The sequence below is a fragment of the Hypomesus transpacificus genome, chromosome 12, assembly GCF_021917145.1.
Source record: "Hypomesus transpacificus isolate Combined female chromosome 12, fHypTra1, whole genome shotgun sequence".
NCBI classification, from domain to species: Eukaryota; Metazoa; Chordata; class Actinopteri; order Osmeriformes; family Osmeridae; genus Hypomesus; species Hypomesus transpacificus.
In genome coordinates this window covers 8,669,802-8,684,910 of record NC_061071.1, presented here as the reverse complement: position 1 = coordinate 8,684,910, position 15,109 = coordinate 8,669,802, and the positions used below count along the sequence as shown (strand labels likewise).

At 46.7% G+C, this 15,109-nt stretch overlaps 1 protein-coding gene across 3 annotated transcripts in view; it reads left to right on the top strand.

Annotated features, from left to right (window-relative positions):
* Positions 1-15,109, top strand: part of diaph3 (diaphanous-related formin 3) — a 41,725-nt gene that overhangs the window by 5,949 nt on the left and 20,667 nt on the right. Inside the window, exons 2-5 of one of the 3 annotated variants that reach the window (XM_047031595.1) lie at positions 9,520-9,552; positions 10,809-10,988; positions 12,988-13,092; positions 13,298-13,510. In XM_047031595.1, coding sequence (XP_046887551.1) covers positions 9,520-9,552; positions 10,809-10,988; positions 12,988-13,092; positions 13,298-13,510 — 531 coding nt within the window. Of the gene's footprint in view, positions 1-9,519; positions 9,553-10,808; positions 10,989-12,987; positions 13,093-13,297; positions 13,511-15,109 lie in introns of those variants that run through there. The other 2 variants (XM_047031597.1, XM_047031596.1) reach the window with 2 other exon arrangements.

Genomic DNA, 15,109 nt, shown 5'->3' with positions numbered 1-15,109 from the left:
GTTCGGTTACCGTTAATGGGTTGTTGGTGCTCAGGCGAGCATCGGGCCTCCTAGAACACGCAGAACAGATAGGCTAGCTCTCCTGCCCATGTCATAGGGCAGGACATGGAGGAACAACAGCACAATGGGAAAATGAAGAGTACATGTTTGTTTGTGTGTGTTTTCGATCCTCGCTTGTTTCCCGCTGTTACCTCTCCCTGTACGCGTGGTTGTGTCATGGTATAACGTTTCTTCTGGTACTCTTGATAGCTTACCCAGCCGGTTCGCCCACATGTACCACAATACACAGTCCACAACTAAGAAAATATGCAGTATACTACATTTATCTATTTAGCAGAGGCTTCATTACAAGTGCCTGTGAATAGCAGCTTTTGGAGGCTATCCTGATTTTTTTTTTTACCCTTTGTTTTTACCCTTGCTGAACAGTTCTATTCATCCATTCTCTCAGTACATTCGTCCCTTATCAAACATGTCCTGGCATAAGTAGAACGTTGAGAGAATGCTCAATACGTTCAGAACTTTTTATGGGCACCCTCGGAAGTTGTGGAACATTTCAATCTGGGACTTCAGGTCGTCCAGGCCAGAGGGGCGGTGATGGGAGGCAAGGTGAAGATCTTCTCATTCACACACGCCCTCTTACTCGTCCAAGCCTTTGTAGTCTGGGGACATACACGCTCTCTAGGATCTGACCAGACATGAAAACATTTGCCCTCTCTGTGTGTACGTTGTGATTGTTGGGCAGCTGTGGAGACGAATCACCAGGTGCTTCCCACAAGGCGTACACACACACACACACACACACACACAGCAGGTACTGACTGACTGGCCTGGCCTGGATCGCAATTCAGCATTTCCTAATTTCTCGTTCCTAGTCCTGATATGCGGCTCAAGGTCTCCCTGCCCTGCTGAAGGGAGAGAGGGAAAGGGAAGGGAAGAGAGGGGGGAGAGAGGGTGGAGGAGGCTGTGCAGGTTTCCCAAGGTAAAGACCACCATCCATTCTTCCTAGAGTGCTTGCCTGCCTTCCTGCCTGTCTTATCTGCCTGCACGTGTATGTGCCTGTCTCTCTCGCTCTGCCTGCCTGTCTTATCTGCCTGCACGTCTATGTGCCTGTCTCTCTCTCTCTCTGCCTGCCTGTCTTATCTGCCTGCATGTCTATGTGCCTGTCTCTCTCTCTCTCTGCCTGCCTGTCTTATCTGCCTGCACGTCTATGTGCCTGTCTCTCTCTCTCTGCCTGCCTGTCTTATCTGCCTGCACGTCTATGTGCCTGTCTCTCTCTCTCTGCCTGCCTGTCTTATCTGCCTGCACGTCTATGTGCCTGTCTCTCTCTCTCTGCCTGCCTGTCTTATCTGCCTGCACGTCTATGTGCCTGTCTCTCTCTCTCTGCCTGCCTGTCTTATCTGCCTGCACGTCTATGTGCCTGTCTCTCTCTCTCTGCCTGCCTGTCTTATCTGCCTGCACGTCTATGTGCCTGTCTCTCTCTCTCTGCCTGCCTGTCTTATCTGCCTGCCTGTCTCTCTGCCTGCCTGCCTGACTGATGGAGTCTGATGGGCAGCCTTGAACATAATTGGCTACCTTCACCTTGGAGTTGTATGCAACACAGGGCAGATTGATTTTAATCGGCTGCAATTACAAGGCCCCCGCCCTGCACTGCTCTGTGGTTTAACAGGTTAGGCTTCATGTGCTCATTCATCCAGTCATCCATTTTACTCTCTCTGACCTTCACAGTGGCATTCTACCTCTGTCTCTGTCTTTGTCTCTCGTGTTCCACAGTGTGATTTGCCCCTCCCCCCGGTTCTTGTGACAATCTACGAGTTGTTGTTGAGACCAGTGGACTTGGACTGCTAATTGAAAGATGCGTTATCGAAGTTTAATTAAAAGGGACGTGGAGATTGCGTGGGGAGGTGAAATGAATCCAGTCTGATGGAGCCTACTGCAAATTGCACTACAGGCCAGGACACGTTCCTTGTTCCTGTTAAAAGATGTGATTGGTCTTTACCCCCCCCCCCCCCCCCCTCCACCAGTCCTCCGAGGTCACTTTGACTTCATGGCCTCAATTTGGAGCAAAAATTTACGGCGCATCTGTCGGCGCACTCTTTGAGAAGTCCTAGGTATTCTCAGCCTAAGTAATAGGCTGGCATCGGCCTTTGTAGTTAGACCTTAACTCGTCAATTATTGATTGATTTGTTATTTAATAAATTGACAAATACAATATCAGATGCAAATAAGGACTAGTAAGTAACGATGGAGTTCCTCAGAGAAAAGCAGTTCATGGCTCATGCGAGGACTGAGTCGGAAGGTTAAACTTGAGTGATTTTGATATCTGGAACACACTCTTTGTAATGGCACTCAGTTTGTTCAGGGAATGACTTGGACCTGGATCGAACTGAACAAGCCTAGATAAATAAAAGACATGGGTAAAGGCATATTTGTAATTGTATGGGAAACTGGAGTTGACTAATATGCATAAAAATTCTTATTTTGTGGTTATTTCTAAAGGTGCTGGTTGGTTTGTGCTCTGTCAGAGGGGATATGTGGCTGGCACAGAAAGGGGAGGGTGTGTGTCATGTTTGTTTATGTTGAGTGATTTGCTGTAATTGGCTCCTCGACTCAGTGCGTTATGAGGACTGACTCTGAGATAAATCCGCTCGCAGTGCAAACGTAATGTGATTTAGTGTATGTGTGGAACTGTGTGGGGTTTAGTGATTGAGAATGAAAGACACCTGGATAACCTGCAGACAGCTTTAACAAGACCATTTTAATTAACCAACGTTGACCTTGCTGGTTTTTATCAGTGTTGTGACACGTTTTACCTGTAAGTGGTAATTAGGTGAACTTTCCTGAAAAATGCTACAGTTGCCTTTCAGTATTCGCACACTATGTTTCTAACCTCTGAAAATGAAATTATTGTCTTATTTCCAATGTAATTTGAGGTACCTGGTATGATTTGAATATAGTAAAGTGGTGCATAGCTCCGTTTGTTCTAGCATGTGTGATATAGCTCATATGTTCTGGTGTATGTTGTGTATGGTTTAAGATGTGGATGTTCTAGTGTGGATGGTTTCTATGTTCTGGCCATATTGGGGTGATGGTCTGCAACAGGTGGGTTCCATGCTGGCTTATTGAATCAGTGACATCTCTCATGCTGTGAGCCTCCTTGCTCATGTCAGAGGTATCTGCCAATATCCCCACACACACACACATACAGACATACACACACACACACACACACACACACACACACATACACACATACACATACAGACACAACCCTGCTTATCTTTTGGTCCTATCATAATTTCACTTGTCAGCGAATTTGACTCTACTACGTTCTGTACTCTTTGTCTTCTCTCCGCATGCTCGTATGAGTCATCTCCTTCTCTCTGCATGCTAGTATGAGTCTTCTCCTCTCTGCATGCTAGTATGAGTCTTCTCATCCTCTCTGCATGCTAGTACGAGTCTTCTCTCCCCCCGCAAGAAACTGATTTGGAATTTGCCCATATTCTCCATCCTCTTTGCTAAGAAGCCGGACCTAAACTGCAGACGAGAAAGGTGGCAGTCACAGTTTGCGTGTCTTTGCACGTCCTGTTTGACAAATCTCACAGCCGCATTGATCAAATTCTGACGTCTCCATTAAGCTTTTGACAGGCCTCTGTGCTCATGTCTACAAACGTGAAACAAAAAGGTGTTACTTAGAAGCATTTATATCCATAAAAAGCCCAGATTATTTTTTTTTGTCAGAAAGAATCGATTTGGATTCCGAACTGCACCTTCCAGAACTGAAAACAGTTCTGCCCAAAACCTTTTCTCAGAGGATTCTTCTTCTCTTGTTTTTCCTATTGCAGCTCTTTTTAGTTTTTAGATTGATTTGCCCTTTGTTTTCTGTGTATCTGCTGTTGTTCCCTCAGTACAGCTCCCTGCGTACCTGGCCTGATGTGTCCTGATATTTACACCCGGCTGTAAGAAACAGGCTAGGTCCTCTTTCCCCCTAATAAGGCCCTGTGAAAAGCACTGTCTCAGAGAGTACTGGAGTGCTGCTTCTAATAAGGGCACTGGCTTTGTCTGAAAGAAGCTTTCTCATAGGCCCTAATGCAGTCAGGCCATGCGCGATATATTGAACACCCGCACTGCAATTTGCTTTGATATGGAGGTGTACTTAGAAAACACACACACATACACGTAAAAGAGCAAAAGTGTTAGAAACCACATCAAGGGCCATCCCCTCCTTTCTGCTCATAATACCCCAGGTTGTGGTGAGTTTGTGGTGCCCAAATGTGGAAGTTCTTGTGTAGCATTTGTTGCAGGGCCTCAGTGGAACTTCAAGCAGTGGAACTCTGCTATCAGTGCCTCGGGTCTGCACGACTCTGACCATAAAGCTGTTAGAGCAAGACACACAAGCACACACTGCTAAAGCAATGCCACAATACTAGATGAGATACCTCCACTGCTTTCTCTGCTGGCCTAAAGCTTCAAGCTCATATATGATGTGGTGAAACATGTTGAGGTTGTGTGAGTGCTGCTGTTTCTCCGCTAGCTGCTTGGTAATGTTCTTTCTTGGATCCTTTTTTGGCAGTAACATCAGCCCTGTGTGTCTCGTTATCGGCTGTTTAACCACTTTCAATAACGTCAAGTTTGACGATGTGCAAGACGTAGAGCTATGACACACAGGGACGGTGGCAGGGTATACCAGGGTTTCCTGCACAAAATGTGTTACATTACATTTACATTTAGTCATTTAGCAGACGCTCTTATCCAGAGCGACTTACAGTAAGTACAGGGACATTCTCCCCGAGGCAAGTAGGGTGAAGTGCCTTGCCCAAGGACACAACATCATTTGACCCGGCGGGGAATCGATCCGGTAACCTTCTGATTACTAGCCCGACTCCCTCACCACTCAGCCATCTGACTCCCCGTGTTAGTTAAGGTGGCGGAGTGGGGGGGGACGGAGGGGACGACGACCCTGGTATGGCTTGGTTGGGACACAGCCACACCAAGAATTGTGTTAGCCCCACCATGAAACAAGCAAGAACATTGTGTATTGTATTGTGTATGTATTCACATTGAAATTCAGACATTGACTTGAGCCCCTTGACTGTATGGATAACTTAAATAGTGTTGCAAATAACCAAGACCCAGAGTGTCAAAATGCAAAAACACAAGTATTTACATATTGGGACAGGTCAAGTCCTGTTTGGGACGGTTAATTTTGCACATTGGGACGGTACTATGAGGAAAAAAGTTAGTTGTGGGCCCTGCAATAGATTACAGTTTAGTAAAGTCCTCATCAAGTACTCCTCAATAATGCAAACCAATTATTGAAAATAAATTGCAAATATATTTACAACTTTAGAAACTTTTTGTAGAAAATATTTGTCAAAACTTTAGACATTTTTCAAAACAGTTTTTCAAAACTTTTTTTTCAAACTTTCAAAAAAAAGAAAAACGAGAGACAGTGAGGAAAAAAGTTTCCTTCACCAAAACAATTACCCGTCATTCACGAAATCACTTTATTTTGTGTCAACAACTGCATAGACCTAGTATTGGCCAATTACCCGTCATTCACAAAATCACTTTTGTGTCAACAACTGCATAGAACTTACATTGGCCCGTATGGATTTGGTCCTGAAATATGATGAATCTGATGGGTGTTGACTGAGACTCACAGTGGGGAAGGCTTAGTGTTCTAGTCTGTGCCTCTCCATATGACTTATCTGGTGTTGCTCTCGTATCACGCACACTTTCTTTCTCACCCTCTCTCCCTGTTTGGCAAGACTTATCTTGTTAGATGCCTCCGTGTCACTTGAGAAGTAGTTTCAGGGTACCAGGCTAATTTAAGCCTCTGGATCAAAAGATAAAAGCTTGCATAGACGAGTTACAAGTGGATGTGGAAGGTCCTTTCTTCCCAGCATGAGTGGTTGCAAATGCAGATCTCTGACATCATGTTAATTGGCTCTGCTTATGTCCAATGTCACGTGGGTCCTCAGCATATGAACAGTCATACATATGCAAATCTAAAATATGAAGAGATGATTAACTTTCATGTGCATGTAGGCTGTGTGTATTTATATAATTTTCTTCAGGCAGTACTTTAAAGTTATAACGATAACAAATTGTAAGATTATTTATTACGTTCCATTACTCTTCAAAACTCGGCATTTAATTGGCTTAATTGGAGACGTGCTTTCGTTTTGGTTTAGCGTCTGTGATTTTTACTTTATGTTCAACCAAATGGTTTTATTTGTTTAAAGTGCACTCTGTATATTCACCGTAGCCTCCCGGTGTGTCTTTCTCGATAACGAACGCCTGGGAGTGTAGAGGCGTGATCGTATCATCTCATTAGAATCTGAAGTTTCTACACTGTAATTTGTCAACCGGCTCAGCTGTGCTCGTTTTTTAACATCATCCATAACATTTGGACGCAGCAGGGATCGAAAGATGAACAGTGTCAATGGAAGATTTCATGGTATACCTCCCAAGTGCTTGTCTGGAGCTTTCCCTCCCTCCTATTGACCTCCACTTGCTAGTTTTCCACGAGCCGTCCAGCTAGTTACCCTCTCTTTCCTGTCGATCAAACCGATCAAGTCTGTGTTTGTTGTTTTTCCTCCTGGTCCAAGTAAAGGTCTTCTCCTGGGTGAGCCGCTAATTGATCTCAAGCAGCGCTACATGTTTGCTCAACCGCGCCTATTTGTTTTGACTTCTCTAATGAAGTAGGACTGATGGAGAGAGTCGCATGGCCAAGCCCCTGATACGTCGCAGTGTTACCTCAACACCCGGCGTGTGTGTGTGTGTGTGTGTACAGACGCTTGTCTTTGCTGGAATGTGTTTACGTTCCAGTGAAAGAGCATGTACACCTTCTGAATTAATAGCGTATGTAAATGTTGCGCGCCGGAGAAGGTTACAGTTTGAGCGATTGTAATGTGCACCATCTGGGCGGCGACTGAAGCGTCTCCGAACAGAGTAGTGCGGTCGGACTGCTAAATAACCCATGACCTCTCCGAGACAAACAGAGCTACATTAGCAGCCAGGGGCAAGGTTAGCCCATGCCTTGACAATGATTCTTCTCATGGCCAGTGAACAGGGTCAACGCGGTGGTTAAAATAGTTGAGAGTGAAATCACCCTCGGCGCAGAGATAAATGATGCAGGGACGCTGTAGAACGCCCCATTTCCTCTTCACTTGTGTGGAGCGAAGTAATGAAGGTTTTTGAAGTAAATTAGGGATTTGAGCAATTGGAATGGTCTCAACAGGAGATGTTGCAGCCTGTAAGTCTGTGACTTGTCTAATTGACCCAGGATCAGTGAGACCGGCGCTAAGGAATAGTTAGCTAAGCTGTCCGTTGGATGAAAGTTTTTTGGAGTTTGGACTATTGTGGTATCAAAATAGATTTTGATCCCATTTTCAAAGAGTCGACGCCTAATTGCCGTCAAATTTAACATTCATGCAGCAGACGTGTGTCTACCTATATAGCATAAATTGTCAGGAAGTGGGCGTTGGAGAGATTGAGTTATTCACTCGCTACTCCCACTTTGGTTCATTTATTATGCATCCAATTATCTTGTCATATATACATATATGCACACATTTCTTCCTCGCTCTGTGGGCTAAGCGGTGAATTGATCTGAGGGGAGAGCTATTACTTCTGGACATATGGCGATTGTTCAACCTCCCTTATAGTCTCCCAGACCCCTATTTCTTTCTCTGTCCGCGGAGTAAAAACGTTCTTGCCAGAAAGTCATTAGCGCAGCCGCATTGACAGGTGGATGTGTTTTATACGTTGCGTTGTGGATTTTATGTTAATTAAAGGCTGGCGGTATTGATTGATGTGCCTGGGTGTTTGAGCGGAGTGGCGTTTACGCTCTAAGGAGAAGTGGAAGTCTCCGAATCTTACCTTTTCCCGTCAATAGTTTTTCATGCTCAGATTGAAATAGTTTATTGGATCCACTCTTTTTACCACTTTGTGCTACACAGGAAAAAACACCGTCTCGAAAATGTGCAGCTTTGACAAGATCATCATGTGTTGGGTTTCGCGTCTGTGTGACTGATTCAATCGTGAGACTCAACGTGGGAGAACTTAACTGCAAAGCTAATTAAATAGGAAGATAGTAGAGGCGACTACACGAACATACACAGATGGTTGTCTCTGATTGACAGAATAGAGACGCTTTGTTACCAACAAGTCCTCAAAACATTGTGTTACTAAATGCCGTAAAACTGTTGTTTAGTCACTTAAAGCCCTATGGCGTACTTTCGCAACAAACGCTTTAATTCGCTACTATGATTACACTTATGTTTTACAACTATACAACTATACAACAGCAAAAACACATTCAACTCTGATTCAATAAATTTATATTTTGATTAAATGCGTTTGTGTGGGACCCTTTAATTCTTCGCTGCGGATCAAAGCTCTCTGCTGTTGAGGTAAAATAAAAATCACAATTCCAGCTCTATGTGTTTTCCATGGAGAAGAAAGCTATTTCTGTAACCATGGGAGCTGGACCTGTGTTGATCCTGGTCACGCAGTGCATGCTGGCTAAATCTGCAGTAGGACGACATTAACCTACAAATGTACTCAAGTCCCTCTGAGAAATCAGGGCTTAGTCTAAGTCACACACACACACACACCGATCTGCAATAGGCTGAACTTGACTACCACGTCCGCAGCCTATCTAGCTGTACATGAAGACCATGTCTCGGCTGGCTGGACTTACACATTATTCACTTTTACCTAGTAGCTAAGAGACCCAACTACTGAACAGGTGCATATATTATCTGCTGCATATCATGAATTACAATTGTGCCATAAAACAGTCCAGTGAAACCGTATGTGGTGTCTGAGCCAAAATGGCACCTGATGTTACTGTTGCTTGGGACAACTGATCTGGTGTCACGCATCAAGAGCCTCTGTTAACATCTCTCTTCACTGGGCCACTGTTGATGATGTAGTCAGTGATATAATTGGGTCTGAAAAGGCTTGTTTCAATGGAAGTGACTTGTAGTCTGATGTTGCATCAGTGCCACCACATCGAACAGCGGTGCTTCACCTTGTGACCTCCTAACCATTCTCTCTTCTCCTCCCTCTCCTCCTCCTCTCCTCTCCCTCCTCCCCTCTTCTCCTCCCTCTCCTCTCCTCTCCCTCCTCCCCTCTTCTCCTCCCTCCCTCTCCTCTCCTCTCCTCTCCTCTCCTCTCCTCTCCTCTCCTCTCCTCTCCTCTCCTCTCCTCTCCTCTCCTCTCCTCTCCCTCCTTCCCTCTTCTCCTCCCTCTCCTCTCCTCTCCTCTCCCTCCTCCCCTCTTCTCCTCCCTCTCCTCTCCTCTCCCTCCTCCCCTCTTCTCCTCCCTCTCCTCTCCTCTCCCTCCTCCCCTCTTCTCCTCCCTCTCCTCTCCTCTCCTCTCCCTCCTCCCCTCTTCTCCTCCCTCTCCTCTCCCTCCTCTCCCTCCTCCCTCTCCTCTCCTCTCCTCTCCTCTCCTCTCCTCTCCTCTCCTCTCCCTCCTCCCCCTCCCTCTCCTCCTCCTCTCCCGTAGCACATGAGCATCAGACACCTGACCGGCGACGTGGTGAGACATTCTCTCTCTTACGGCTGCTTTCTACTTAATGTCTTGTCACCTGTTTTAGCTTCCTTGTTTTTGCTCAAAAACAGTGTGGACGAGTAATGGCCCTGTCATCATCATAACATCCATCAAAGCATGGCTTGAAATACCCCTCTGTCTCTATCTGTCTCCCCCCTTTCTCCTTTTCCCTCCCTCCCTCCCTCCCTCCCTCCCTCCCTCCCTCCCTCCCTCCCTCCCTCCCTCCCTCCCTCCCTCCCTCCCTCCCTCCCTCCCTCCCTCCCTCCCTCCCTCCCTCCCTTCCTCCCTCCCCCTAACCCCACCAGTTTAAAGGCAGCATTACCTTTCCTTGCTCCCTGTTCTGACCCCCCTCAGGTTCCTCCCCCCTCTCCTCCCTTCTCCTCTGCCTGACCGGCCTGCTTTTACGTGTTCAGGGGTGTTGCTCTAATGCGCCTCCATCTTGAATGTGGGACCTGGCAGATGCAGTCAGAGGAAGGGGTGCGGAGGTTGCTGTTGAAAGCCCTGACGTGGGTGAACAGGTGTGGTGATTTGGGGGAGAGTGAAAGGGACTCGTTTCTTCAAAGGCTGCGTGTCGGTCATGATGAGCTAGTTCAGAACAAGCTGGTCCCCTGCTAACACTAATGCATGTTTAACCAATAATATCTCTCTGTCTGTCTTCCCTTCCTCTCCCGTCTATCACGTATTTTCTCTCTCATGCCCTCATTCTGGTCCTGTCTCTCTGCCCTGCTTGTTTATCTCTGGGCTGTGTGTTTCTTGTGCGCTGGTTTGGCTTCATGTTCTCCCTCGGTTCGTTGCTAGCTATTTAAAGTGTCAAAAAGGCCTTGGAAAGAAAGAAAAAATGTCCTGCACACAAAGCTGTTATGTTATTAGAGATGGAGGATAAAGAAAGGAAGAGAACACGAAATGGATCAGTAATTCCACCTCCCATACGCACTCACATGTGCTCGCGCACACACACACACAGACACACGTACACACACACATACACACACGTACACACGGGGGAAGTTTGGGCCGAGGAAGCGGCCTGTGCTCTGCCTGACTGTGTGCAGCACAGGGGCTGATCCGGTCCTCACTGGGCTGTCAGCACGCTCGGCCGGGAGGCTGTGTTTACCTGTCTGGCCTGGTGCTGTGAGGATTCTTACCTTTTTCTTTGATCTTTCTCTCCATGTCTCTCGCTTTCACTTTTTCTCTGTCTCCCTCTCTCCCTCTCTCCCTCTATCCCTCTATCTATATCTATCTAGCTGGACAGGTTTGCCAGTATCCGTATCCCAGGCAGCAAGAAGGATCGCCCTCCTCTTCCTCACCTCAAACCTTCCTCCTCCTGCGACTGGTCCTCCTCCTCCTCGTCGGCCGAGTTTGAGGAGCTCTCCTCCAAGATCACGTCTGAGAAGGAGATCCTGGCTCTGTTTGAGAAGATGATGGTAGGTGTCCGAAGGCTCTCACCAGGCGCCTTGACAGTCTGACAAACTTCTTCTTGTTTGGACGTCTGTGGGGAGAAATTGAAGATGGCTTGAATGCTGAGTGAAGAGTACGAGACAGGCAGATGGGCTGGCGGGTATATTCGCACACTCACACATACACACACACACACACACTCAAGCTCTCACACACACGCATGCTAGCCTAAATACATACACTGGGGAGTATACACACACACACACACACACAGAATCAATAATCCGTTTGCCTGCTTCCCTACTTCTCTATGTCTCTCTCTTTTCTAACTCAGACACCAAAAACTGCTTCAGCCACAGGCGATGTGGGTGGAGATGTACATCCACACTGTGTTTACCATATCATTTTCTTTCGCTTTTGCAAAAGTGCACCCGTCTTCCACCGGATTTGCTTTGACATTGGTAACTATTTCAAAGTGGCCACGTTTGTTACATCATCTTATTCATTTGGCTCACTCCACTTGCAAGCTCAGTGACAGCCAATAGTCTGACTGCGGCTAATCCCCACTCCATTTTTCAAGTTTCTTCTTTACACATCTCAACCCTACACCCTCCCTCTTTGTTAAACTTCTCAACAGATCAACCAATAAGAAGTTGGCTCTCCTCTGGACTCTTTCTGAGTGTGTGTGTGTTTTCTCTACACAGAGATAGACCTACTAGCTGGCACTACTTCTGAGGAAATGTCAACTGGAATTAACTGGCTTGTGTCTGGCTCTGACTGACAGACACATGCACACACGCACACGCACAACCTCTTCTGCCCTGACCATGAGCTAAAGAAAATTCCAGAAATCAAGAATTTCTTTCAGTCGAGTTGAAAACCCAGGGTCATGTTCTGAACAATGTTTTTCACGTACAAAGCCTCTGTTGCTTTGTAGGGACATGGCTCAGATCTGTGGAAGCAGAAAGGAGTTTGAAGTCTCTGCAGACCCAGGAATCACTGCTGCTTTCTCCCACGCTTCTTCCCAAGGGTGACGGTCTGGCCAGCCACCTCAGCGTCGTTGTCATCTGCCCCTTCCAGGACCTCCTCTCTTTTCAGCTGTCTCTCTTCCCTCATCCCTCCTTTTATTTTTTTTGTCTTTCTTTTCTTAATCTATCCAATTATGTTCCGTGTCGCTTTCTGTTTAGTAGCTGTGTGGACAGCTGGCTGGAGGCCTCAGAGAGGGCTGTGATTGGAGAAATCTCTGACGCACTCAGGAGAGATGTGTGTGTCTAGAGATGGAAGACAATCTTCCTTTTTAACATCAGTCTCCATCCGAACGTTCGAAAACTTGACCCGTCCACACCGCTTGTGTCCAAAAAACACATTGTTCTCCCCGACATCACTCTCACGCGTAACCTATTTTGGTTTCAGGAGCCACGGTACATTAATTCGTCCTTTTTACAAAACGGTCCCCTTCTTTTGCCACGGGCAAAGTCACCTTTTCTGGCTGAACCCCCAGGAGATCATGCTATCGTACTGGCGGGATGTGAGAACATTGCGAGTCTCTCTCCGCCTGACTCGGGAACACACAAGGTCGCTCTCCTTTCTTTTCGAAAAGACACCGGCCTCTTTGACTTTCCCTCCAGGAAGCGGAGGCGTCAGGTGAGGAGCGAGAGGTGAGGAGGGGAGCAGATCGCCGCTTAAGGCCTTTTTATGCTGTGTTTTTTGGAGGGGAGGGAGTTCCACGTATGGAGCCTTCTTTGTGAGGCGGGGTTGAATGAGTCTGGAGGCTTGGGTGTTGGCTTGGTATCACATGTAGCCTGTAGCCTAACTGGATGTCCCGTCCTCTCTGTTTTCACTTTTTCTTTACTTTCATCTCTCGGTCGCTCTCGATCGTTCTGTCTCTCTCCTACTATCTCTCGCTCTCTCCCCCCCCCCCTTCCTCTCTCTCTCTCTCTCTCTCTCTCTCTCTCTCTCTCTCTCTCTCTCTCTCTCTCTCTCTATCTCTATCTCTATCTCTATCTCTCATGCTGTGTTCCCCAGGAGGACATGAACCTGAACGAGGACAAGCGGGCTCCTCTGAGGCAGAAGGACCTGAGCACCAAGAGAGAAATGGTTCTCCAGTACGTCGTCACAGCATCCAAGGCCGTGAGTCCACAACAACACATGAGGTCACACACTGTTCAGATGGAAAAGCCTCCTTTCCACATGGGAAGCCAGATGTAGAAATATCCCAGTCCCTTAATGAACAGCCCCTCTCACACACACTCACTGTCCCCAGTCTTTCACCACACACAGCGCTGCCTGGAGGTCATGTGTGCTTCTCCTTCTCTCGTCTGGGGGAAAAAAACAGGACGACGAAGTTCTGGGGAGGAGGGGCCGGAGTCGCGGGGTGTTGCCGGGGTTCGTCGCCGGGTTCCGTCGCCGGTTAAACACAGTGTTTTGCTTTAATGGCTGCTCTTGGTGTCATGGCATCCTCCCCGTTCCTGCCCCGAGGCTCTGGAGCGGCGTGGTGCCGTGCGGTAGGCGAGGAGACGGCCTGTCATCACTCTCCTGCCACACATAGCCTCTCTCTCTCTCTCTCTCTCTCTCTCTCTCTCTCTCTCTCTCTCTCTCTCTCTCTCTCTCTCTCTCTCTCTCTCTCTCTCTCTGTGTCTCTCTGTCTCTCTGTGTCTCTGTGTCTCTGTGTCTTTGTGTCTCTGTCTCTCTGTCTCTCTGTCTCTGTCTCGCTTTAGTGTCCTCCTCCCAGCCTCGGGTGACGTAACCGGGGGACTGAACATTGATTGATTTGCAATTTGCAATCACACTTTTGCTCTGGCTGACCATTTTCAATGTTCTATATATATTCTTTTTTTCTGTTTGGTGAATTGCCTGTCGAAGCATGACTAGGCTATAGCTGTCTGTGAACTGGAGGTACTGAAGACTGGTCTGAACTGGGAACACTCTTAATAGTCTCCAATGTGAACGATGTCCTGTTGGTTTACACTCTGACAGGGTTTCCCTGAACCATAAAAGTACATTTGAGACTTTGAAGGCTGGATAAGAAACACATTTGCAACTCGGGATTGGTTCTGCTATCTCCTCCTCATTTTAGACTACCTGCACCTTTTCCTTTTTTTATTTTTGCTCCATCATTCTCTCTCTCTTGTTCTTCCCCTTTTGCATTCTGTCTTTTTCTCTCTCCATCTCCCACTTTCTTTGGATCATTCTCTCTCTCTACCCAATTCTCAAAATTTAACTGAGAAACACAAAGTTGTGTGTGTTAAATTATACAGCGCTTGGCAATCCTCCCGTGAGAATGTAATTATTTTTGAGTGCCATAAGATATTGGCTTATTCCTTTTCATGTAGTCGGGCGTAGGGGTGGGTTGCTATCAGGATTGGTCGACCTTGTTTTCAGAAGCGAGCCCTAACCTTTTCTCTCTCCCTCTGAGTTCACACCTGGAGAACTTCGTGATAAAACTGTCAAGGCTCAGAGAGGGCATTTGAGTCTCCTACCCAAGAGGCCTGGTCTCACATCGTTTTGTTTGCTTCTAAGAAGAATAAAAAAGGCCACGTTTTACACATTGATTTCAATTACCCTGAGGGACCAAGCCCTTTAGAGGGCCTCAGCGCAGCCAGTGAAAGTCAGCCTTTTGGATACAACTATTAAACATTTATGGGCCTAAAACACGTATTTTGGAGCATTTCGAAAAGTGTTTAGAGATCGATGAGGACGCCCACCTGTACCTTCATATGGTGTTATCCATGACTAGCACTGAGATCCTTTTTTAATTTTATGTAATTTAGCCAACTGATGCTCAGTAGCAGTTTCTCCTCTGCATGATTGTCTGAAGACTGTGTACATAATGCTTATAATAGGGGAATTTCAGTCTAGACAAGCTTGAATACAGTTTTGCTTTCATATCCAGGCAAGTTCCGTTGTTACCATAATCATTATGTTTTGTCAAGGTGAAGAAGCAAAATGTCTGTTTTGACAAAGCGTCCACACACGTCTCATCTCACTTTAATGAGTTTAGCGTCTTTGTTGCTGGCCTATTTTCGATGAATTGCATTTCGACAGTTCTGTTTTCATCCTGCCGTCCATTGTCCACATCGTGTGAGAGCAGCTGTTAGTTCGACTCACACACTCTTAAGACAATCTGGAGTCATTGTTCCAGGTATGT